This window comes from Falco biarmicus, chromosome 6 (genome assembly GCF_023638135.1).
Source record: "Falco biarmicus isolate bFalBia1 chromosome 6, bFalBia1.pri, whole genome shotgun sequence".
NCBI classification, from domain to species: Eukaryota; Metazoa; Chordata; class Aves; order Falconiformes; family Falconidae; genus Falco; species Falco biarmicus.
This window is the reverse complement of record NC_079293.1, coordinates 79,477,720-79,501,655: the sequence shown is the minus strand read 5'-3', so window position 1 is coordinate 79,501,655 and position 23,936 is coordinate 79,477,720. Positions and strand designations below refer to the sequence as shown.

At 42.9% G+C, this 23,936-nt stretch overlaps 1 protein-coding gene across 1 annotated transcript; it reads right to left on the bottom strand.

Moving 5' to 3' along the window:
• Window positions 1-543: 543 nt before the first annotated feature.
• On the bottom strand, window positions 544-23,775 carry C6H1orf198 (chromosome 6 C1orf198 homolog). The gene is made up of 4 exons (XM_056343815.1): window positions 23,287-23,775; window positions 14,770-14,820; window positions 4,926-5,477; window positions 544-3,016 (listed from the first exon to the last, which is right to left on the bottom strand). Exons 1-4 carry the CDS (start codon window positions 23,632-23,634, stop codon window positions 2,960-2,962), a joined length of 1,008 nt encoding a protein of 335 aa, XP_056199790.1. The 5' UTR covers window positions 23,635-23,775; the 3' UTR covers window positions 544-2,959.
• Between the last annotated feature and the right edge of the window lie 161 nt (window positions 23,776-23,936).

The window sequence follows — 23,936 nt, the reverse complement described above, 5'->3', positions numbered from 1 at the left end:
TTACCTATTAAAATGTCTTTATCTCAACCCATGAGTTTTTGCACTTTTACCCTTCTGGTTCTCCCCTCCATCCTGCTCAGGGGGAGTGAGCAAGCAGCTGCATGGTGCCTAGTTGCCAGCTGGGGCTAAACCATGACATAATGGTTTTCAAATTGCCTCTGCAGCATTGATCCTGATACTGCTTTGGATCACCTGAAGATGGGGGGCAGGGGCAGCATGTATTGTGTTTAAGTCTGCTACAGTGAAGTGAAAACAGATTTCAGCCTTTATAAGAAGTCCCAAATTTCATCTTGTCCCCAGCTGTCACATATAGTGATAAAGCAAAGATACCTCCCCAAACGGCCTCACTCAAAAGCTTGAAAAACAGCTGCACTGTATTGATTTTTTTTTTTTCGGATTTGAAAAATTCAGTTTCTACATTCTAAACCAGATCACTCTTGGCTGCCTCTCAGGCAGATTCAAGATGCCCCAAACAACTCCAACGGCACTGAGGAAAGCAGAATAGAAAGGACAATTCACAAAGCAGCACAAAAGCCTTGAATGTTCTATTTAAAGTGACTTTATTAAAACATTGTTAATATAAAATGTGACCAAGTACAATTTTTTTGTAAGAATGTTTAATAAAAACATATTAAAGAAAGAAGGAGCATCAACTCTTGTCAAAGCACAGGAAAAACCTACCAGGATAAGTAAAAAGTTCTGCAGCATGTTCTACCAGCTGGTCCCAATGTGTATTAGGGTCGAGTTAGCCAATGGAAGAGGCAGGCAGCCCAGGTTCTTCCCTAAGAAGCTTTAAGGTATTTAGCAGAGGTTTAAAATAACACTCCTCAACAGTAGGATACTTCGTTTTCAGCTGTCCCCATATCAAAGTAAGATTAGAATCCACATCTTCACATTGGATTTATAACTTTTCAGGAGCTGAACATACAGAAAATTAGTTGCACTAGTAACTGTAGACCCCAGGGTTCACATTTGTCAGCTTCGGCGAGAAGGTGCCAGTCCACGCTAATTATACACCTAAAGAATTTGGGCTAAAGTTGTTCTAAGTGATATTAATGCTGGATGCTTGTAGCAAATGCTAAAAAAGGTCAGCTAAGAAAAAGCCAGCAGTAAAGTCCAGGCTGGCAGAAACAGCAAGTATTTTTTGAACTGCTGAATGCAGAGAGACAATGTCCACTAATTACAGGAGTTTGTACATCTTAGGAAGCATGGAAAGAAGCTTTCAGAAGTCTACAAATAAGGCTACACAATGACTTAATACTCTGTGGCAATCTTCCTCTTTAGCTAAGAAACCTTTTAAGAAAACACTAGAAAAACTAGAGGTTTGGGGCTTGGTGGTTCTAGTTTTTATTTGGAGGGGAGAGGGGTAGCTTACAGCGTTTTCCTTGATAAGCAAGTAAGTTCTACTGCTCTGTCAGCATCCCCTGCTTGCTCAGAGCAAGCAGCACACCAGTTAGAGGCAAGGATTCTTCCAGGACATCTTGAGCTTTTCCTGTAACAGGCAGAAGAAAATCCTGCAGCATCCAATTCTGCACATCTAACTGCCCCTGGCACTGAACCGAATCTCGAGCGCTAATCCATGAGAAGCCTAGCACAATTATGGTCTAGGAGATGGTGACTTTCTTATAGCCTTGGCTGGGACCCATCTGAGACCCTGTTTTGCCTTCTACCCCAAACAAATGCTACGGGACTATTGCTGAGGTAAAGGGGAAAGGTCAAACCTTTGGCATTGGAGCAGACCAGTCGCTGGCTGTGCGTAGGGGGAATTAAGGCTTCGAGGTGAGGTAAACACAGTGAGAGTCAGTGTGTAAATCATGCTGCATTTCAGAAACGACAGATTCAAACAACAGCTAGTCTTGTTCTCTACATTTTAAACACCAAACAAAGATCATTTTGAAAGCAGAACTGGAGGCAAGTCTGCTGAGGGCCACCTTGAGGTGCCTTGCTGCACCTCGGGAACAAACGTAACCCAGATGTTGAACGCTGAAGAGGATGCACCCGCGAGGAGGAAAAAGCACCAAAGTTGATGAGTCCTTGAGACAATAAGCTGCTTAAAAACAAAGAAGCCTTATACCGCTATGACCTCCTATAAACATAGGGGTTTCCTGACACAAAGGTAATCTACACTCCAGCAATTCTCAGTGCTGCACTTCTTCCAGCACTACTATTACGAAGTTATGCTCTAGTAAGGAGGCAGTGAAATCGTTAGGCTTGTGTTCCCTGAAAACAGTTTCTCCTGTTTATTAGGTGTTGTCCCATTCCCCTCCACCCATCCCCAAGTCTTTAAGCCGAAGACCAGAAACACCTGTCATTTCCCCAGGTCATTTTTCTAACACTCTTACGTTATTTTAGCAGATTTGTACGGTACAAACACGGTGCTTCTTTGGATCCATCATTTTGGCAATGCCTTTGCCCTCTTCAAAAGAAAAGCATTTTCACGTAAGTGGTACAAAAGTTACTTTCAAACTAAAAGAAGTCTAGAAATCAATCCAATTCCTCTGTATGCTTATTTTTCTACTGCTTTTGCCAGTTATCTGAAGTTCAGAATTATTTGCTTATTTGGAACCACTGCATCTGCAATGCTATTTCTTAACAAGCCGTACTAACAAGGTTTCAAATGAAAACAGCAATCTGGTCCTGTAGGTTCCATTTCTAGGATATGGAGACTCTCATTTCTTTTTCTTTAACATGTGTATGGTAGCTTCTCCCAACCTCTCAATACAGTAGCTACTAAAAATTTTAACAGATATTAAAAAATATCCAAATGAAAACACACTTCTATCACTTTTTAAAAAACAAAAAAACATATATGGTATTACAAAAAGTTTATACAAAGGCAACATTTAAGAGTTTGAAAGTTACTTCTAGAAAAAGACACAAATGCTAGTAAATTAACATACAAGGAGAAAGATACTCAACTCCTTCCCCAAAATTGGTTTGATCTATTTTGAAGTATCTTTTACCAGTTGTCTAGAAAATCAAAGCCAGTCTTCAAGATAACATTGCTTGTACTAGTCTGCAAGGAAGAAAAGAGAAACAAGATGTGGTTGTTAATTATGGTATTACAAAACTCAGTACTTGACTGCCTATTCACAAAAGAAAGTTTGAAATGTCTGCCAATATTTCAAGTTCTTCACCTTGCTCTAGGATACCTAGAACTTACACCAGAAAACGCTGGACATGGAAGAATACTCACAATGATGAAAAAGGCAATTCTGGATAAACCCAAAATTATCACAGCGGTCTGCAGGCAAAATGTCATTTTGTTTCCCCATGGACAAATTCATAAAGATCAATTTTTAGACCAGAGCGGGAATTGCAGAGAATGAAACAAACACAGAATATAAGCATCACTAATTCAATGGAATGTCTGTCGCAGTGACAGCCAGTTGTTTCCAGAAAACTACACAGTGTAAACGCTGCTGACAAGTTTTCACTAGGCTATCAAGAACGTGCTCACCCCTGCAGTGCTGCACTTCTAGCCATGACATCTAAGGCGATTTTCGTGTTCAGGAAGACTATTCAAGGGACACAGCCAAGTGTCTGGATTATCTTACTACAGCATGGCACTCTTCTCCAAAACAGGGAAGATAAACCAGAAAACAGAGAAAACTCTATCATACTATCTTCTCCACTACTCTACTGACATTTTGACGTGGGAGGATTGTTTCTCCACAGAGAGAAAAATTAGGCTTTTCAAACTATTTCAGTTGCTAGAGAACATTCACAAAGGAATTAAAACTGTAACAAACCATTAATTTGTAGGGAAAATATGATAAAGCCATTTAAGTAAAATTAAAGGACTACCGTGGTCACAATTTGTAGCACAACAGCTCAAGAAGCATTATCTCTTAGCTTCAGAAAAAAAAACCACCTAAATATAGCACTCCAAATACTGAAGTGGCTTAAGTATTGTTCTCTCCCAAGCACTGCCACTTACTTCTCTTGCAAGTATTTACCTCATCCCGCATCTTTCTGACCCTACATCACCTTCTTTGGAATTTAAACAGCCATTATCAGGAAAATATGGTAGAGAAAAAGCTATGCAACTGGTCTACAGTAATATGTCAAGCTTATGCCAGACTGACGCTACAGATTCCAAACAGAACTGCACAGCTCTCTTTGAAGAGCCACTCCTCTACTTCACAATTTTCAGGCTTCAGATCTCATCCTTTTCTTTCCCTCACCATGTCATACCCTGTTGTTCCCTTTCTTTTCTCACAGATCACCATCTGCTTTTTAAATAGCTTCAATTGGCTATTTGAGCCGCTTAAGGTCATTTTTTGTTGTGGGGTTGTTTGGGTTTTTTTATTAAAAAAAAAAAACATTAAGAAGGCTAATTCTGGAAGCTCATTCCATTTCCATTTTGGACTTTAAGAGAAAACACGTTTGAAAGCAGCCCAGCTGCCTGGGACAAAACACTGGGAAGTGGCTGTTGGGCTACCACTTAAAACAGCTGAGAAACTAGTTCGCCATTCACCATGTATTGTGGGTACCAATCCCAGACTTCAGTTTATCGACTTTTAAAGTTAAAACACTTTTTTCTACTAAGTGTTTTGCTCGTTCAAGAAAAAAAAACACACACCAACCCTCTTTCACTTGATATAGCAAGCTCTTTATCCCAAACTGATTGGTAGCTTGCTGTCATTTGGCCACTGGATGCCACGTCAGCATTTCTGGGATTATATTTAAATGACACCTTTATCCTATGCACTTTACTACATGAAAAAATATCTGACTGAAACAAACAGTAGCAGTTAACATGTTGGTTAAATAGACTTCTTAAAATTCGCAGGATAAAAGCCAGCAAACTTAGCTACGGCTTAATGCTTTATGGAGTCCCTAATCTTCCAGAGAGATCTGGTCAGATTTTAATGTGCTATACAGTTTTAAAATCTAAGGACAGTAGTTATAGCAGTCCTTACCTGTCCAGGCATTTGTGTATCTGTAAGTATAGTACCATCAGTATCTTCCTTGTTTGTCCTAGAAGATGCCAGGTCCTGTGGTGGGTCAGGAAGAAAGAAGTCATCTAGAGAACTAGCAGGGAGTTGAGTGGGTTGAGGTTTCTCCCATTCAAAAGACACAGAAGGTAGGCTGGGGGCAACAGACTTCTCTGGTTTAGGTATGCTGGGCTTCTCAGCTTTTGCCACCTCTTTCGGAGCCACCTCTTGTCTGTAAAAAGAAGGAAGCGGTTTCTCTCCTTTCTCCATGGACTTGATCTGGCTGGGGGTCAGGGACTGGAACTCAGACTTGTCTCCTTCAAACTTTGAGCGCTCTGCATTTATCTTCCAGAAGGAGGACTCCTCTTCCTTTCTGGATGCTATCAACCCATCAGAGCCAGGCGTCTTATTGGCCTGAGAAGATTTAGGGACTTGGACACCAGGTGCTGCTTTCACAGGCTGCCTCTGTTCGTTTTGCAACTGGGCACCACCTTGTTCTTGTAAGGACAGAGATGCAACGCTGAACTCCATCTGACTCTGTTCAGGGTTAAAGAAAAACAGTATTTCAAAGCCCTTCAAAGACGCAGTTTTGAACTTCTGGTCTTGATGCATATAGAGAACACCTTTGCCCATGGCCAGGCAACTCCCAGACATTACATATCACAGCAAAGCTAACTTATTTTCTCCATAAATATCCATCTTTGTAGCTACATAAAAATAATAATTTTTAAAAGTCTGAACTGCAAACAAATGTAAGAGTCCTAGACCTGCTGCAGAGGAGTCAGAGAAAGCAAATTGTATTGAAGTTACTCAGTGCCATCCAAGATAGCAGTGCACAGCATGCACAGCACTAAAACGTTAGAATAGTGGTGCTAAATAGAACAGTTGTAGATGCATTTTGAAAGCCATAGATGTTTTACAAGAAAATATAAAGCAAAAAAGCTTTACAGTGTATTTTAAAAGGCAATCTTCCATTATAGTCTTTGAAATAGTTGGCAGCATGTTACAATTCCATCTACTTCCAAGATAAAGGATTAGATGTAATGGGTATGCATAGATAAGCGTTTTTTATAATTCTAATGCCCTTCTGAAGGAAGGGAAACAACTCCAGCAAGACCAGTTCTTCACTTATTCCAGAGCCGCCTTTTGTTTTTACTTGCAGTGCAGATAGCTGTACTCATTTCTGAAAGGTAACACTGGGTCAAGGAAGCAAGTGACCACAGTTAAAGCATGACACACAGATCTTGCCAAAGCCACCCAAAAGTGAACAGTACTTCAAAATGTTCATTTTACTTACCACCACTTCAGTAATCTTGGTTGTCAACTAGCTGGACACTCTTTAGGCTAATAGATGTTAAACTTTATTTCACTCTGCAGAACACTTAAGCGTTACTGTATTCAGGAGCACAGCATCATAGCCAGCGCCAGAAAAGAACAACCTAACGTCTAGACTTTTGTTTGTAAAATTAAACAAACGATGAAAAAAAAAAAAAAAAAAAAATCACATTTACTGTTAGAGCTATGCTGTTGTCATTACGGATCTGTCTGGTTCTCAAAAAATTCAGAGGACATTTCAAACACAAACTTCTTCTATAAGCAGTTAATAGATACTTCTGAAGTTCATTACAGATTTGCGATGTTTTCCCCATTCCACTTCATTACCTGGCCTTTCCTGAATAAAACCACAACAGCGTCTAAGGGCCTGAGTCTAAAACAAGTCTTAGTTGCATATCATTTTCACTAGAAGTGTTTGATCTCAAGTCCTACATTATTGTGCATGTTAAGTTTAAAGGAACTCTCTATCTAGCAGGTGTTACACACCTAGTATTTAATATTCAGAAACTTCTCATCAAAGTGCAAATGTTAACTCAGCGACTGATTGATTATTTATAAAACTTTTTTTTTTTTTAATAAACAGTCAGCAGCTGACTACATAATATTTGATTCATGGACTACTATCTGACCTTTCTAAAGAATTAGATACATTAGATATTTTTTCAAGGTTACAGGCAAGGAAGCACCAAGTTCCATGTTTTCATTAAGAATATACTGTGTTATCAAAAGATGCAGAGCATAAACAATCTGTAAGTAATTATAGCTCAGCTAGAATAAGGTGAGTGCAAGGACACACACAACTCTTACCAAACAGGTCAACACCCACCTTGCCTGCAAAAAGCTAAAGAGGAAAAACCTTAGTGCTCCAATTTTTTTTATTACTTTTTAATAATTTTCTATTTTATTAATTTTATTTATAATTTTATTTTATTAATTTTTATTACTTAAAAAAAAAAACAAATCTCATGATATAAAGTTAACAGCAGGAGATTTTTCCTTAGACAAATTCTGCATAAACAAACCATGAATGCAATGGTGTTGAGGATTATTTACAGTGACTGTCATTCCCTATATTCAAATACAGGGATTTATTTCCCTAAGCTCATTTGGCAATACTACTGAAGAGAGATTTACCACCCTGAAGTTAAGATGATGCTTTAAGACTTCAGAACCTATAAAATCCCAGCTTAAAAAACCCACAACACAATAAAAAATAGACCTGCACTTCCCCAATATCCAAGGGGGAGAAAAAAAACCAACCCCAAAACCAAACAAAATTCCATCTTGTTAGACGTAAGTACTTACCATGTAGGAATTAAAACAGTGCTACTCTCTATCCTTCAGCAACCTTCCTTCTGCTAAGTAGCCTGTCCTGGGGCTCATACTAGAGATGACAGTAGCCAACGGCCACCACAACAGTCAGTTCCAGTAAAATGATTCCTTCACCCCCCAGCTCCAGAGAGAGGGAATGTCAGTGCCCAGAGGGGCCACCACAGTCCCTGATCTACCAGAACAGCATTGGAAATAAAATCCAGGAGAAACACTGACAGAGGGGAAGCAGGGGTCTGCTACAACCGAAATGAGAAAAAGGAAAACCAACAAGATAGCTTGGCCTTTCAATGGCAGCAAGAGAGACAACACCAAGCCAGGCCTCCTGGAAAGGTTCTCATGCTGTGGAGCAAAAGCCTCTCCCTGCGGTCATGTGTTATGTTGTTTCGTACAGGTCCAAATACCAGCTCAGAGGTCTGGTTTTGAAGCGGCAGCCTGCTTTAGTGTAGAGAAGAGAGTGGCACTGCAGCACAGCTTCAGGCAGCTGTACCCTTCCAACTCACGTTCTGGAGAGGGTGCCCTCTTTGTCCTTTCAGAGCAGAGACTGTGGTATGTACCTTTCCATTTCAGAAGAAAGGCCCACCCAACACTTAAGACTGCATATTTGTGTCACAGTATGCTCCGGAGATCAAACAGTTCATGACCTGACACATAATAATCTGAATGAAAATACTTCTTCGGGAATTTGCTTTCTCCTCCAAGGAGGGTGAAAACAACAAGGCTACCCTGACAGGTTCTGAAAGCACTGCATCTCAGCATGATGTAAATACAGCCCTGAGAGGTCAGATGAATAATTCTGCTTCTAGCATTTAGCTCAAGAAGCTGAGAACTTCTGTGGACCAGTCAAAAGTTATTTTCCTTGAAATATATAATGCTTCTATTTGACTTGCAAGGTTACTTAAGACATCTGAACCCCTAAGAAATGTAGCTGATGAAAGAAAATTATTAATATGCAATATCCTTCAAGTCACAAAACTGGCAATAAAATATTATAAGCGCCCTCCTCCCCCCAAAAAAAATCCCAACAGAACAGCAATGTAAGTAGGGAGATAATTTCACGTAGAGATGGAGAAGACCTATGTGTGAAACGACCCACGCTGACGTCTAAGTCACGATTAGTACTGTACGTTCTAATGAGTCACTAGACACTAGAAATGGGAGTTTAATTAGTGTTCTGCTCTCAGGTTCTTATATCAGATTGCAAATTGGAAATTGATTGGGTCAGCAGGAGGGGGAAGGAAGTGACATTTAAAAGAGAGTTACCCCAAAAAAAACTTGATGGTCCAAAGTGACTTGTCATTTAGGCACAGTTCGGGATTCTAGAGATAGGGTTCCAGTCCCCAGCTGCTTTCACAGATTTTGTATGACTTTGAATGAGCTGCAGTTTCTGTACTTTTAATTCCCCATCTAAGCAATACAATAAAACCACTTTCTTTTTCCTACCATTTGTCCAAATTGTATTTCTGGGAACTGTTCAGCCCAGAAAGTCTCGAGAGTTTACAGACAGGCTAGTACAGTCCTAACTGCAATTTCTAAAAGTTATCAGAGTTCGAATAAAAGCTAGCAAGAGCTGTAGTATTTTCAAGACATGGCAAAAGTAAGTCATTCTCAACACATTGAGAGAGGGGGAGAAAAAGTGCATATGAAAGCACGCACAAAGCAGTATTCTGAGGCAGAGCAAACCCAGAAGTCTGTGTTCTTTTCAGTCTTATCCCTCTGATCCCAAACCACTGCAAGGGTTAAAATAAAGGATGCCTAGGTCTTGGGTCTTCTTTCTCTGTCTAATAATAAATATAAGTAATATTAAAAATTGCAGGGGTTCGGAAGTTGTGTGTCCATCTTTCCTTAAAAAGACCGTATTAAGGTGTTTAGGAATATTATTGGATTAAAAAACTTAGACCTAATTTCAGTCTCAAGGCAGGGATAATCCGCCAAATCGTAACAGTGGCTGTATATACTCATGGGAAACAATGTATTCTAGAAGAGAGGCACTACACCCTAAGAAAATTATGATATAATAACACTGTATAAAATCAGGTCTCAGTATTAAAAACAAGATGATCAAAAAGAACGCAGGAGCTTTTTTTTTTCCCTTAAGTATCTTATGCACTCATCAGGAATGTATAGTATTTTACTAAGCAGTCAAGCAAACACAGCCAAAATAAATTGTTTTGCTTGGCAGCCTGAAAAATCTAAGTTGTTGGGACTATAACTGCAGAAACACTGTCAAAAGCAACTTGTTTTAAGCATAGCCTGATATATGCAGAGGTAAGAAAGCCCAGTTTAAAATGACTTAAAAGATGACTTTGCTTTCCTGAATGGACAAAACCAAAGTAAATATGGGACCCAAAGTAGGTGCAGTTTTTGCTTTGTGCACACCATGGGTGTTTTCAGGGTCTTTTCAGAGTTATTTAGACATCCTTAGGTCAGCAGAGACCAATTGCAAGGGCAAAAACAGAGCAAAGCACTCAAACCCAATCTAAGTAATTTTAGTCCGTAAGGACAAACAACCCCAGAGATACATAGTGTGGAGCTTTGAAAGAAATGTCACAATCTACTCTTCAGTGACATGAACAGCACTCTCATCTGCCACTGTTAGCCTGAGCAGAATCATACTGACAGAATCTGGCATGTGCATGGGTTTACTCTCAAACCCAACTGCCTAAAGATTGATGCAGGTAACAGAATGCTTAGCTGAGAATACCTGCCCATGCGGATTAAAATAAACCTTGAACACAGCTACTGTTACTACAGGTTTGGGTTTTTTTGCTCAAGAACTAATAATCACCAGTAGTCTTACAGCACCATGTTTTTTTTAAACATCTGTAGCCTAGTCAAAAAGGGAAAGGATGACCGAGCACCTCAGGCATCACTCTTCTTTCTTTCACATATTTTGCAACAAAAACAAAAAAATAATCTAATAACAGGCTGCTAAGGAAGAAGGGGAAAAGAAATTCTTTCCTGCCACTTTCTTCCTATTTAAAAAAAAAAACCCCAAACCAAACCAAAAAACCACAACATCAACTAGGACTTGTATAAAGAAGGATAACTGAAGACTGTCTTTTAGTTTTAGATAAAGGAAATAGTTTGCAAAGCACATTTTTTAATAAGTGCAACAATTGTTTTCTTTCTAAATTGTTGCTGGGATTAGATCACTTCTGTAGCAATATAAGTAGGGAATTTCGGCAGGGAGGCAGCAACCAGATTATTGAAGGGACTGAACCTGACACTTTCTCTTTTTGCTTTTTTTTTTAAAGTTTGTTTGTAAACACACCTGGTAGCCTCTCTTTTCAACAAATATCTGCGGGCCTGTTGAAAGCAGAAGAGAACTGAAGGAGGAAAAAGTCAGAAGTTAAAAAGAAAAAAGTACAAAAAGGACTCTCTAAAGCTACCTTTACAACTATTCTACCTGTAACAAAACACATTTTTAGATGTGCATGTGTCAATCTTAAGCATTTGGAATAAAACTTACTTTAGTTAACAGCATGAATTAAAAATAGATTCCAACTTATCCCCATGCTGCTCTGTGCATTCAACATGTTAGCTGAGGTGGCAGACCGAAATTGTATTTTCTGCCCACTACTAAATTAATTTTTTAAAAAAGAAAAGGAAAAAACGACAACAAAACCAGAAAGTTCTGAGTTCAGGAAGAGTTGCAGAGAAATTTCGTTTCCAAACCCAGCCATGATTTTTGTTTTCCATTTATATCTTGGAATCCGTGCTGAGTTTCGCTGAATTTTTACTTCAAACAAACCAAGAAACCTCAAAGGCTAAACTCAGCCAAAACGTCGGCTTTCATCTCAGTTAAACCTGAAGCCATAAATAGAATGCCCTAAATTCATAAACCTGGCTTTAGCTCCAGTTGAAACTGTAGGCCACATTTCAAGACATGTTATGTTCATGAGGGCTCCACCCATGAACCAAATCACTCCCTCCAATTCAATCTCTAATTTTAAAATGTCAGCTTATTTGCAGTGCCACCAGAACTCCTTGCTTCCCAAGTAGTTTTCCTTCTCAGAAGTGCTACAGTTTCCTACTAAAAATATTAGTATTCTTAATGCTATCTAACAACTAACTCAGCAGTTTACATTGTACTTCTGCTTTGTTTGCCTGGTTTGAGGGTTTAAAAATAAAGAGGAAAGACAAGAACTTTAAATAACACATAAAACAGCTAAAAATGGTGGAGGCACTCTGCAAGTGTTCGCTGAGCTACAAATGCCTTAGGCCACATCTCACATTTGTGTTTAAAAAAAGAACACGGAAAGTTTACTTTTGGCAGAAGCGATCAAGCCCTTCAGCAATGTTCTGCCCAAAACAACAGGAATTTAGCACACTGTTCTCCGGGTGAGTTTGTCAGCCATGGAATTAGGGGATCTACTGCAATAGCTACCATCAGAAAATTTTGTTCATAACTGATCAACTGGAATCACCACTGGCATCACTGTAACAGCTGAGAGAGGCTCCAACTTGCAGAAAACATGCCCTCACCTCTTCTCACTACCCTCTCAGTTCTCCTGAAGTTAGTTACAGATAATCAACAAAAATACGGATTCTGCTGCTCTATTTTTCTTAGTCTCAATGTTAAAAAAAAAAAAAGAAAAAAGCCTGTTGGTTTCACTGATTTACATCTCTACTTTCTTCTTTGCAAAAGCAGAAAGCGAACACCACGCTCCCTTCCTTGGGTAAGCCAGAGCATGTTCATGCAAAGCTGCAAAGAATGAAGCAATTTTGTCATCGCAGAAATAACATGCAAAAAACCCAAACCAAACAAGACCCTCTGCGTTAAAGGGAGATCAGGGAAAATATTACAGAAAGAATAACCCATCATGGGGCTGAGCTGATGGAATAGAAGGAGCCTGACAGCCTGAACTAACAGTGGGAACCCTTATTAAACAGCTCATTCGGGTTTCTTCACCATTTCCCCACGCTGGACAGATTGGGCAAGGATACTTTTTCCTCAGCCAGTACCTCATGGAGAAACTGCCTTTCAGCATCATTTAATTAAAGTACTGGTTAGGGAAGAGATTAAAAGAGTAAGCATGAAGAAACATCTCCACCTTTAGAAATGGAAGACTCAGCAGCTGAAGGATTTGCTTTCAAGACTGACACAGTATGAGGCACTGGGGAAAAACCAGAAGGAAGAACCCACACTAACCACCCAACCCACACCCCATAAAGCTGGGAAAAATGGATTCTCTAGTGTTTTGCTAAAGTAAAAGGACATGCAACACTTCACCCTACAGGTGACAAAGGCACCACTTTTATCTCTGGTCAGCAAGGAAGGACAGGGGGAAAAGAGGGAAATTGATTAGCTGAGGCAATTATTTCTAAAGCAACCTCCTTCCCACCTTACTTTTCTTCAGCAGTCACAATAAGTGTCCCCCATATCATTCTGCAACCCTCCATTCATTACAGAAATGCATGAAACTATAGCATCTATCCATTTCGGTCCCTCATTTTAAGACACCAGGATAGTAAAAACCATCTTAATCAGCAAGGGGTAAACCACAGGCTGGGTTGAAAAACACTTCACTAGACATACAAGCATTTAAAAGAAAAGACAACTGTCAATTAAAGAGAAAATCCATTCATCTCATCGTGGATCACTAGCCAGCATGTTACGCGAAGTACTGTCTCCAGGAAGTTCAGCTATTCAGAACTCTCAAAATCCTGTCAAGACTGAGTTTAGAAATGCAATTATAGCTGCCACGTTCCCAAAACTGAGTTTTAGGGTTTGCACCAAAAAGCAGGGGAGAGACAATGCCGATGTCTCCAACGCTGTGATTTATTTCCCCTGTCAGTGAGGTCCAAACTGTTCTCACTACTTCACTTTTCTTGACAGCTTCACCCAAGTACACCCATGGTAAAAGCCTCCTCAGCTGCTTCTTCTGAGGCTTCTGAAGGACAGGAGGGCTTGCCTGAGCTACCAGGCTTCCACTGCAGGAAATCCTCCACCGGCTCCCAAACCACCACGGCTTATAAGGGAGTTTCAATGCAAGTGAAGAGTGGCAATGGTTCCTCTTAAACTGCAGCACCATAGGCTGCAGGGACCCAGGAGTCACATCAAGTTATAGGTTAATCAGCATCTGCAAAGCACAGATGGGATGCTAGCTACAGGCAGTGACCTTGAGCTGGGAAGGCTGACAAGCCCTGGGTCAACTGGATTAATTTAATATTCACTGGCATTTCCAAATGATTACTCTGCATTAGGCTAAGATTATATTCATAAGCTCATACAAGATTATCTACATAGTTCAAGGGCAAAAACGGAAGAAACAGGGGAGAAGCAGCTTTCTCTGGCAGATAAAGCCACAAAATACGAAGTCTGAAATGTGTGATCAAATGAACGTGTCCACCATACCCAGCTGAGAAAGGCAGCGAGCTGTGGTTTTGCTCCCAGATTGTCATTCACAAGAAGAATTAAACTTGATTTCCAACCACAGATATGGCACAACTGTATTTCCTCAACTGCAGGTTCAGAAAGATGGAGAACTCGGGCTGTATGTTAGGCTGTATGTTGTAAATAATGCTTTAACAAAATATCAGAGGTAAAATGAGGAAAAAAGAAAAATAAAAAAATCAACCCTAAACCAGCCCACCACAGAAAAGCACCTTATTTTCTGAAGGAGCTGCTTTTTGGAGAGGAAGTATCAAAGTAACACAATGCTTCTGGCATAGCCCCATATATTAACAAGTCTCACTACGTTCTAGTACATAACAAAAAGATGAAGCGTAAGACAAGCTTTAAGAAGGAATCTGATGAAGTTATTAGATATGTATACCTTTCTCACCCCATTTCCTAGTTACTTTAGTCCTGACTTCAATGAAATGCAGTTGTGTTTATAAAATACCTGAGACACCGGTCTTGGTAAACATGGGAAACTGTTCAAAAAGTTTACAATGAAAAAAATCAAATAATTGGTAATTAATCGGTTTTACACCTACACTTGAAGCCAGAACATCAGTTGGCAAAGTACATTTTGTGTTTCTGTTGTAAAGTGAAGCACACCAGTCCCATTTCATTTGCAGGACGATCACTTTACACGGTTCTCATAGCATAAAGGTGACATTAGTCTATCAAGTCTCAAAATGAAGACAATATAAATGCACAAGGACAGCATAAAATGACAAACCAACATTAAAAATAAAATTGCTGCATATTTACCTTCGTTTCCCAGGAGAATGGAGCCGAGTGTTCATCTTGCCAAGTTATGTCCTGAAATAAAATTCAAGAATGACTAAAAATCAGAAGAGCAGCTTTACCTGCGTAGGAGCAGCATACAGATGACATTACATTGCAGTACTGGAAGCACAAAACCACTATCACAGAACTTACTACAAAGTGAGAGCACTACTTCGAGATGGCACCGATTACATTTTAAGACTGACTGAAGGCAAGTTCTCTGAGGTGAAGATTATAAATTAGTATACCAATTTAACTTACAAAATATATGAAGGTTTAACCCGGTCTAAGCCTCTTTAAATGGTTTCTCTACAGATAGCTTTAAAATGTATTGTTATTTCCAGTTTTCTACTAGGCGTTTTCTTCACTAGCCACTAGCAACACACAGGGGTAGTAACCAGAGGAGCAGGGGCCTTGAGGAAACAAAGTCCCAGTTCCTCCCCTCTGCAGACCAAGGAGCACACGTGCAAGCCACCAGTCACGTGGCAGCAAAACAGCTGTGTGTCCATCGAGCCAAGCCACAGCTGGATCCAGCCCTGACAAGGCACGTCATTACGCCACTTCAATGACGATCGGTCTGAAATGAGTATTCAGTTCTGTTGAAAGAACCACACAACGTCCAGAGTAAAATCCCAGTCTGAAAAAGCTTCTTGTAAGGAGCTATTTTTCCAAAAAAGATCCCAATTTGAGAAATTTAAATTATCTCTTTGTACATGGCAAGTCCTCCAGAAATACACGTGACCCACATAAAAAAAAAAAAAAAAAGGGTGGGGTGGGGTGGGGTGTCGAAAATAAATAAATAAATGTTGTTCACATTTTTTCGAGACTTGCAACAAAATAATCACACTTCTATTCCAAGTTGTGAATGAGATTCATTTACACGCTGGATGTTCATGCTGGTAGAGGTAATGAGTTGCACCCTCCATCCTGAGCACACCCCAGTACATCGGGGGGGGCGGGGGGGGGGCGGGGGGGAACCGGAGTTGAACAGGAAGGAGAAGGGCCGGGAATAACCATGCACCGGGAAGGAGAAGACAGGACAAGACCTGGAGTGCTTGTTTGACACTCCTGCTGTTCAGAGAACAGAATCATAGAGTAACAGAACTAGACCACGCTTTAAGCTAACACAGGAACCCCCCATCTTACCATGACTGCCCCTTTCCTCCTATTTCTGACCTCTGCCTTTACAGAAATACAATTCTCAGACATCTGATAGCATTCTCCTGACCCACCATCTCTTATTTCACCCTAGGCAGATTTTGTTGGCCAAGGGCTATGAAATCACAGTTAGAAGCATCTCAAACCATCTTCTAAACACGAAAGCTTGTCATTTGCCAATTATTACTCATCTGTGAAACACAAGGTTTCTAGTAGCAAAGTATTTGTGGTATGCATGAGGGTGATCCCATGCTCTTAAAAGAACTAGGCTGATTGAGACCATCTAAAAGGAAATGCCTGAGCTCTGCCCGACCACACATTCTGGCCAAAAAGGAAGTTTGGTACAGGAATTTTTTGCCTAAAATATGTGTAATACCAGGTTCTCTCATTCCAGGAGATGGATACTCATATTTATTAATATTTAAGAGAAACAAAGGGAGTACAAGTCTGCTTTTTAGGATCTGTTCTAAATCCTACTGGTATTTGCACCGTGGAGTGCTGCTGACCAAATGGGGACACCACACCACTTAGGTGGGATGCCTCGCAGCAGGCGAGCACCAAAATATTTCAAAATTATTTCAGGACCATATCCTTTGCCTCTGAAACTGGTGAGGCTGGCACTTCATTTCTGAAGCAGGCGTGATGGTTCGGGAAGGAACAGAGAAAGGAGAGCCCAGCCACTGGATTGACTCACACACAAAGCAGGACCGTAACCCTTCTGTCTGCATGGGGTCTGGACAAATCGGTAGTCAACATCAACCACGGCAGTAAAGAGCAGAAACGAAGTCCGGCAAACAGTGTAATGCTCCTACATGCCATCACAGCACCTTAAAGCTCCAGGCACATAGGCATAGCTGTCCATGGGTTTTACCGAAAGAGTTTAAAGGCAGCTCTGACTTCTTGCTGTTTGCAGGACATTCAGATGAGCCGCGGACCAGTTTTAAACCTGGGAGCCAGCCAAGACTATCCTCATCCGGATCCGAGACAGCCAGTTCTTTATTTTCCTGTATTTGAGGCCACTCAGAGGGACACCTCTTCACCCAGCGCTCCCTGCACATCCTCAGCTCAGTGACAACACCACCGCTGCAGACAAGCCCTGCTGACCAAAGGCTGCCCGCAGAGAGATGGCACAGCAGCAAAGGGAAGGCAAAGTGAAGGTATGAGGTTGGCGAGCACCAGGATACATCATTCCCTACAGGACAGAGCAAGTCAGCTTCCCACTTGATAGAATCTGATGTCTTCTCAACCCCCACCGCACTTACTGGCACCTCAACCTCCAGCTGAGGCAGACAAAAAGCTCCTGAAATGAATTAAAAGTATTTTGGTACCGGCTGTTAACAAGTTCTCATCAGAGACAAAAATCTAAGACTTTCATAGATTATTTCAAAAGATGGAAGTAGTAGACACTTGTTAGGCAGGCACAGGTTTTTCCTTCAGGCTCCCTGAAAGAAAAGGGCCATATTTTTTTCTTCTTAAAAAGATGGGTCTCTGCATCTCAGGCTGCACAGCACACCTCAGAGCCAGCAGGTCTGAGGAGCTGTAAACCCACATTTGAGAGATCTTCCACAGGATCTAGCACAGGATAAAACAGGGTGAGACATGGTTTCAGGATGCAAAACTTCAAGGAGCTGCTGTCTGTCGTTATTTGAAGTGTACCTGAAGCCAGGATGAAAGAGACAGTTACCAGGTTCTGTCCATTGTCGGGGAAGTCTGTGGTCCCCGCCTTTCGTGCCCTCACACAGAGGACATGCAGAGGACCAAGTGAGAAGCAGAACACCCCAGTTCAATAGTTTCCTGTCTGATGTGCCCAATTCATGTTTCTTGCCAACAAAATCTGAGAAATAACTTTGCCTTTCTGTAGAATAAACAAGTTCTCACATGCTTGAAGAAAATGGGAGCAAAAGCATCAACTGTTTCAATATTCACAAAAGTAAATTATGAGTGGAAATTCTAGGCAGAAAGGCTTCAAGCCTATTTATCATCAACAAAGATTAGAAGAGATCCATATCTGATCAGCTTTTGTTTTCAGCACACAACAAAAGGCTTCTTCCAGAAAGGCGGCAAATAAATAAACTTTTGTTCACCAGCATTAAAGAACCTATTTGTAAGAAATGGGGCCTCGTGCAACATATTTCATAGCTAAAAAAAGGAAAGAGAGAAAGAGAGGCAAAAATACAGTCATACAATTGACTTAACAACCAGCTGCAGAATATATAAAAAATAATTACACTGTGTTTGCTATACGTAGGCAGCTTGTTGCAAAACTGCATATGATTTTCAAAATGGAAGACGCTGGTAGAGATGTATCAGCGTATCTGACATGAGCATTGCTCAGAGCAGCTGACAGTAACTAGGCAGTCAGGAACCCACAAACAAATGTGTCTGAGAAGTGTTACCAGAACAGGACTTGCCGGTTATTGGGGTTTAACTGCACTCAAAAACTGCCCTGCATTTTTTGATTTTTAAAAAGCACAAATCTATAACAGGCCTAACATAAAAGTTATTGCCATATTGAATATTTGCTGCATTAAAGCATTTTTAAGTAGGAGATAAAAGGGTCGATCCTTTGGCTTGGTACCAAAGTTCTTAAGGCTAAGCAAAACAAATACTGTATCTGCCTCCAGATACGTAAGTCAAGCTTCTCTGTTGTCCTGGTTTCGGCAGGAACAGAATTAATTTTCTTCCTAGTAGCTGGTACAGTGCTGTGGTTTTGGATTTAGTATGAGATTAATGTTGATAGCAACAAATACAACATCAGTGTGTTAAGCAGTGCTTACTCTAAGCCAAGGACTTTTCAGTTTCCCATGTTCTGCCAACCAGGAAAATGCACAAGAAGCCAGGAGGGGACACAGCCAGGACAGCTGACCCAAACTATCCAAAGGAATATTCCGTACCATAGAACATCATGCTCAGTATATAAACTGGGGGAAACAGTCAGCCAGGAGATGCCAACTGCTGCTCAGGGACCGGCTGGGCATTGGTCATCAGGTGGAGAACAACTGTATCGTGCACCTTTGTCTGTCTTAGGATTTATCTCTCTCTTTTTGTTGTCTCCCTTTTCATTAAAACTATCATTATTGTTATATTTTAATTATTAAACCATTCTTATCTCAGGCCATGGGTTTCACCTTTTTTCCCCTTACCAGGGGTGGGGGTAAGCAAGCAGCTGCGTGGTACTTAGTTGCCAGCTGGGGTTAAACCACGACAGCTGTTAAAAGATGAGGAATGAAGCTAACTGCACTCTCTTACCTGCCTTGAAACCACGTAAAATGTTTACTGCTTCCTAAAGCACATAGCATTTTCTCCAATGAAAAGTTTAGTTATTTCAAGTCCAATTCTTTGAGCTGCTGAGTACTGCTCAAAAACTCAGTATCCCTTTAAAAAAAAATAAAAATCAGATCTGAAATCCGTATGTATGCCACACACCTGTGGATAAAGAGGGACAGTATTAAAAGAGAAGAGTGAGAAGTTGTTGCAAACTGAGTATCTAAACTGTCTTTCATGGAACTAAACAAGGAGCATCCAGTGGTGTCAAACAACATCAAATCAGATTCTTAACACAAGCTGGCTACAACAGCGGTCAAACAGTGACAGCCTCCTCTCACGCACTGCTGGTTTTCCACCTATTCCCCTCATGATGGCTCATAATTTATGGCGTCTTTCAAAAATAGCCCATTTATATTACATTTATATCCAACCCCGGCGTCTACTTCCAGATTTTCCTCTGCTCAGTTAACCTTATTTTCTGCTACTAAGAGCATTAGACATAAATGGAGAAACGCCAGCAATTGGAGGTTTGTGGGGAAAGATGAGGCTCTGCTTGAAGGCTGCAGCCTCCAAAAGCCTTCAGCCAGAAGGCCTAGGCTGTCTTAGACACAGAAAATTATGGTGAAGCAACGAATAGTCTGGTGGTGCTGGGCCCATGTGCAATGACAGGGCATCAGTCTTCAGCAGGCAGGACAAAACTGCTTTCTTAGGGGTGTTAAATGACCCTATTAGCCTGGAAGAGATGAAAAATACACACACGACCTAGACCACACAACTCAAAACCAGAAAATAAAGTGGGAAGAGATGTTGGGTTTCACTAGGAGGAAGGGTTGGAAAATACCAAGACTTGCAACCCCATCAGGGTTATTGTGCTGCTGCATTCTGGGGTCTGTTTTGACTACAAAGTCCTGACTTGACACCATGAGGCCAACGGTGGACAGGTAATAGCTGGCGTCAGCACCTGTGTGCATCCTCACCATGACAGCATGGTGCATGCAAGTAGATGCCAAGCGAACTGGGTGCCCAACCCAGTGTCTGTGCTTGAGAGAGAAATGCTGTTTGGGGATCAGGGAGTCCAATTCCTGTACTTCTACTTCTTTCACGAAGCTTTTTGAGACTTTTTAAAATACCTCCACTTCTTTGACAGCAAGATGGGAGATGAAAAAAAAGCAGCTCTGGTGTCCTGGTACCTCTTTAGGAACTGCACGTACAGTGCATGTACGGCTGCAGTTGTTATCTCCGAGACCAGCAATGCCGCAGGTGAGGACAGGACAATGGAAGGGAAGGAGCAGTGACACTCAGCTGACTCTAGGCGTGTGCTAAGAGTCACACATGGTGCCGCAGTGCTCTAGCACTACAAAATGACTGGATCATGGCTACAGGATGCCACGGTCCTGTTACTGCACATCTATTTTCTATCACAGCCTTCCCACACAGCCAACATACTGAAAGGTGTTTTGAAACTGTAAGAGATGCTTATAGTTTGCGAACTTACAGTCCTGGGCTACAAGTTCAGGAGACGAGTTTGGTGTTAGAAAAGATAAATGGGAAAGAGGAGGGGTGAGAAAGAGGGAACCAGAGATACAAGACCACCTTATAAAAGTGGTCACAGGCATGAAAGTGGGACTGAAATGGTGAGAGTCCTGGGTAAGTAAATCAGTTATCTTCAGCATTCATCATCCTTGTTTTGCTTTCTCCCAAGTCCTTCAAAGAACACAAGGTGAAAGAGATCAACTTTCCACGCTTAAGCAAGCACGGATCGATCACTACAGATTTCAACATCAGTTAACAGGGAAGATGAGCTCTGTCTGGAAACATGAAGCTTTTGGAGCAGGTGTCAGCAAGAGCATCATCAGACTGACACACTCACACTGAAAGCGCTGCAACATCAACAAGTGATTCTGAGGTATGCAGCCTACTCTCCTGTTTCCTTGCCTCTGGACACCGTACACCAGGAGACAGGGCCAGCAGACAGGACCGATCTAATTGCCCTGAGAGCGCTGGGTGACCACGGGATGCGCAGCCGTTGCGCCTTACAAAGGCAGCAGTGGTACAGCCCAGTAAGCTGTCAGAGCAGAAGACAGCCAGATGATAAAAGCTCTGCAGGCAAAGCATTTTGCAAGCTGGAAAGTTGAACTGACATGGCAAGAGACCGGCCGCAGCGGCTCTGTAGCAGCAGGACAAGGAGGAACAATTAGTGAGCCAGGGCAAATGTCCAAGAATCAGGTCGAATGCCAGCAAGGGAGCAGGGGGAGAGGAAGCTATCAGATGAGGAGCCAGGAACGGCTCCAAGGCTCAGTAGTGCAGTTGGAAGAACTAAAATGGAAATGGAGGATGCCAAAATGAGTGGAATCTCTTTTCTTCAGAAATACGATTTATACTAACTTCAGCTTGGAAGTCAAGGAGGAAGTCAGCTGAGGCAGATGCTTCCAAAATTAAACACTTTGCATCAAGTATTTTGATGAGCCATGCTTTCTCTAGTTAATGGCTACGCAAATGCTAACAACAACATTATTTGTACTATAGCTGTATTTTGGGGGAAGAGGGGAAAGAAAACAACTTGCCAAATTTCAGACAGACTTTCTAGCTGTTTTGTCAAGCAGCAAAATTATTATTTCCATACAGTGCAGCACAACAACCTACAACATGCTTGCCTTCCTTCCAGAACCACATAATTCAAAGCAGAAAGCATGGCAGAGCTGTCTGAGACTGGGAAAGCTGAACATACTTTCCACAGTCGTTAACCTAAATCCTGTCACAACTAACTTCAGGTTTGGGTTTCCTTTCAAAGACTACTTGCACGAACAAATTTGCTGTCTTGTGTCCTTCTACACCTCTTCTTCACTAGGAGTTACAGTGTACTACTAGCAAATATTTAACAAGAATTTTCTGGTATCGTGGATTAAACAAAACTGAGCTTGACTGTATGTTCTCTCACTCCAGATCAGACGTGTGCGTGCCTTCCCCGGCAGGTGAAATGGGACAGCAGCCTTCCAGCACAAAGCTGGTCAGGAACCACCATACCAAGTATCTACGTGCTTCAAACACATCTTACAAATCCCATTGTGAGAGACACCGGTGAGGAGGTTAAAAGCAGCGCTGTTCTCTTTAAATGCAGTTGGCGACTACAGAACCACATACAGAAGCAGAATAATTTTTTCCTGGTAGAAGCCACGTAAATTAACAATAGGTCACTTCAAGACATTAGCTGAACACAGTGAAAGAGATCGGCTCTGTGATCGTAACAGGACATAAAAGAAAACAAAACCAAGGAAATCTCATGTGTTGAGTAAGTGAGACGGTATCTGGAGGGCACCGTCAGGTCTTTGCAAGCACAGTCAGATTTTTCTCTCCAAGGGATCACACTCGGTAACACAACCCACTGCTCCGGGCCAGGCACCCCAACACCTATGGGTTTCTAGAAGGGCTGCCACGCTTCACCATTAGATAGACGGCTCTCAGAAGCTTCAAACTTCATAGTTTTTGCCGTCTATCTTTCCACACCCTTGTTGTTACTGGCATGTGACATGGAACAGGCTACTTTTTTTTCTTTTTTTTTAAGGTGTCAAAAATATCAAGAGCTGGAATGCCTTCAATGTCGTATTTTTAACTGCGTCTAAAATTAGAAACAAAAAGGAAGAGATTGAACTCCGTGTAAACACTCCCTAGAGCCGGTTTTCAGCGCGGGGCTATTGCCAGAGCCGGCCGGGGCCGTGCCGGGCGCTCGGGGGAAGCTGGTACCGGCCCCCTCCGGAGTCACCCCTGCTCGGCCGGCCGAGCCCCGGCTCGGTGCCCCCCGCCCCTACGGCCTGACCCGGCCCCCGGCGGGCAGCGGCAACGCCGTGGGGGCGGGGGGGGGGACACATGTCAGCCTTATCGCCAGCCGGCGAGAACCGCCCCCCCGCCACAGGCGAGCGCCAGCCGCCGCGAAGCCGGGACAAGGTTGCGGCGCCGGGCAGCGCCCCCCGCCCCCAGCGCGGCCCCCCCCCCCCACCCAGGCGGCGCCCCCCCGCCCCCGCCCGGGCGCCCAGGCGGGAGGGGCGGCCCCGGCGGCGCCCCCGTGCCCGCCGGTACCTCGTCGCCGAAGCGCACCACCTTCTGGCCCGTGTTGAGGCGCAGGCTGGGGTAGGAGGCGGGCGGCGCGGCGGGCCGGGCGGCCCCGCGGTGCGCGGCGTAGCGGGCCTGGACGTGCGGCTCCACCAGGCACTTGTCGATGATCTCGTCCTGCTGGCGGGGCGGCAGCCGCTCCCACTCGGGCCCGTAGCGCTCGCGGATCCGCTCCTTCTCCGCCATGATCTTGCGCGCCATGGGGCTCAGCGAGGAGAAGTAGCTGAACCGCTTGCGCTCCCGCTCGTCGAGCGGCCGGTTGCCGTTCATCACCGCCGTGCGGGAGGCGGCGATCGCCGCCGCCATGGAGGCCATGGCCACCCCGCCGCCGCCAGCCCCGCACAGCACGGAGCCGGGCGCGCTCGCACGGCGGGAACGGGAATGGGAACGGGAACGGGAACCGCCTCCTCCGGCCCCCTCCTCCCTTCCCTGCTCCGCTTCCCTCCTGCAAACGCCGCCTCCCCTCGCTCCCTATAAAGGCCGCCCGCACACCCCGCCTCCCGCACGCCCCGCGGCAGCCCCCGCTGCCCTCCCCCGCGGCGCCGGCCCTCGGGGGGGGGTGTGTGGGGGTGGGGTGTGTTCTCCCCGCGCCTCGCAGCCGGCGGGGGAGGCAGCCA

Excerpts from the sequence above, each read along its gene's own strand:
- C6H1orf198 (XM_056343815.1), bottom strand. The coding sequence starts at position 23,634 with ATGGCCTCCATGGCGGCGGCGATCGCCGCCTCCCGCACGGCGGTGATG. Across the intron at positions 5,478-14,769 it reads CATTCTCCTGGGAAACGAAG|AGTCAGATGGAGTTCAGCGT; the intron begins GTAAATATGCAG and ends AACCCTGAACAG. Across the intron at positions 3,017-4,925 it reads ATACACAAATGCCTGGACAG|ACTAGTACAAGCAATGTTAT; the intron begins GTAAGGACTGCT and ends TCTTCCTTGCAG.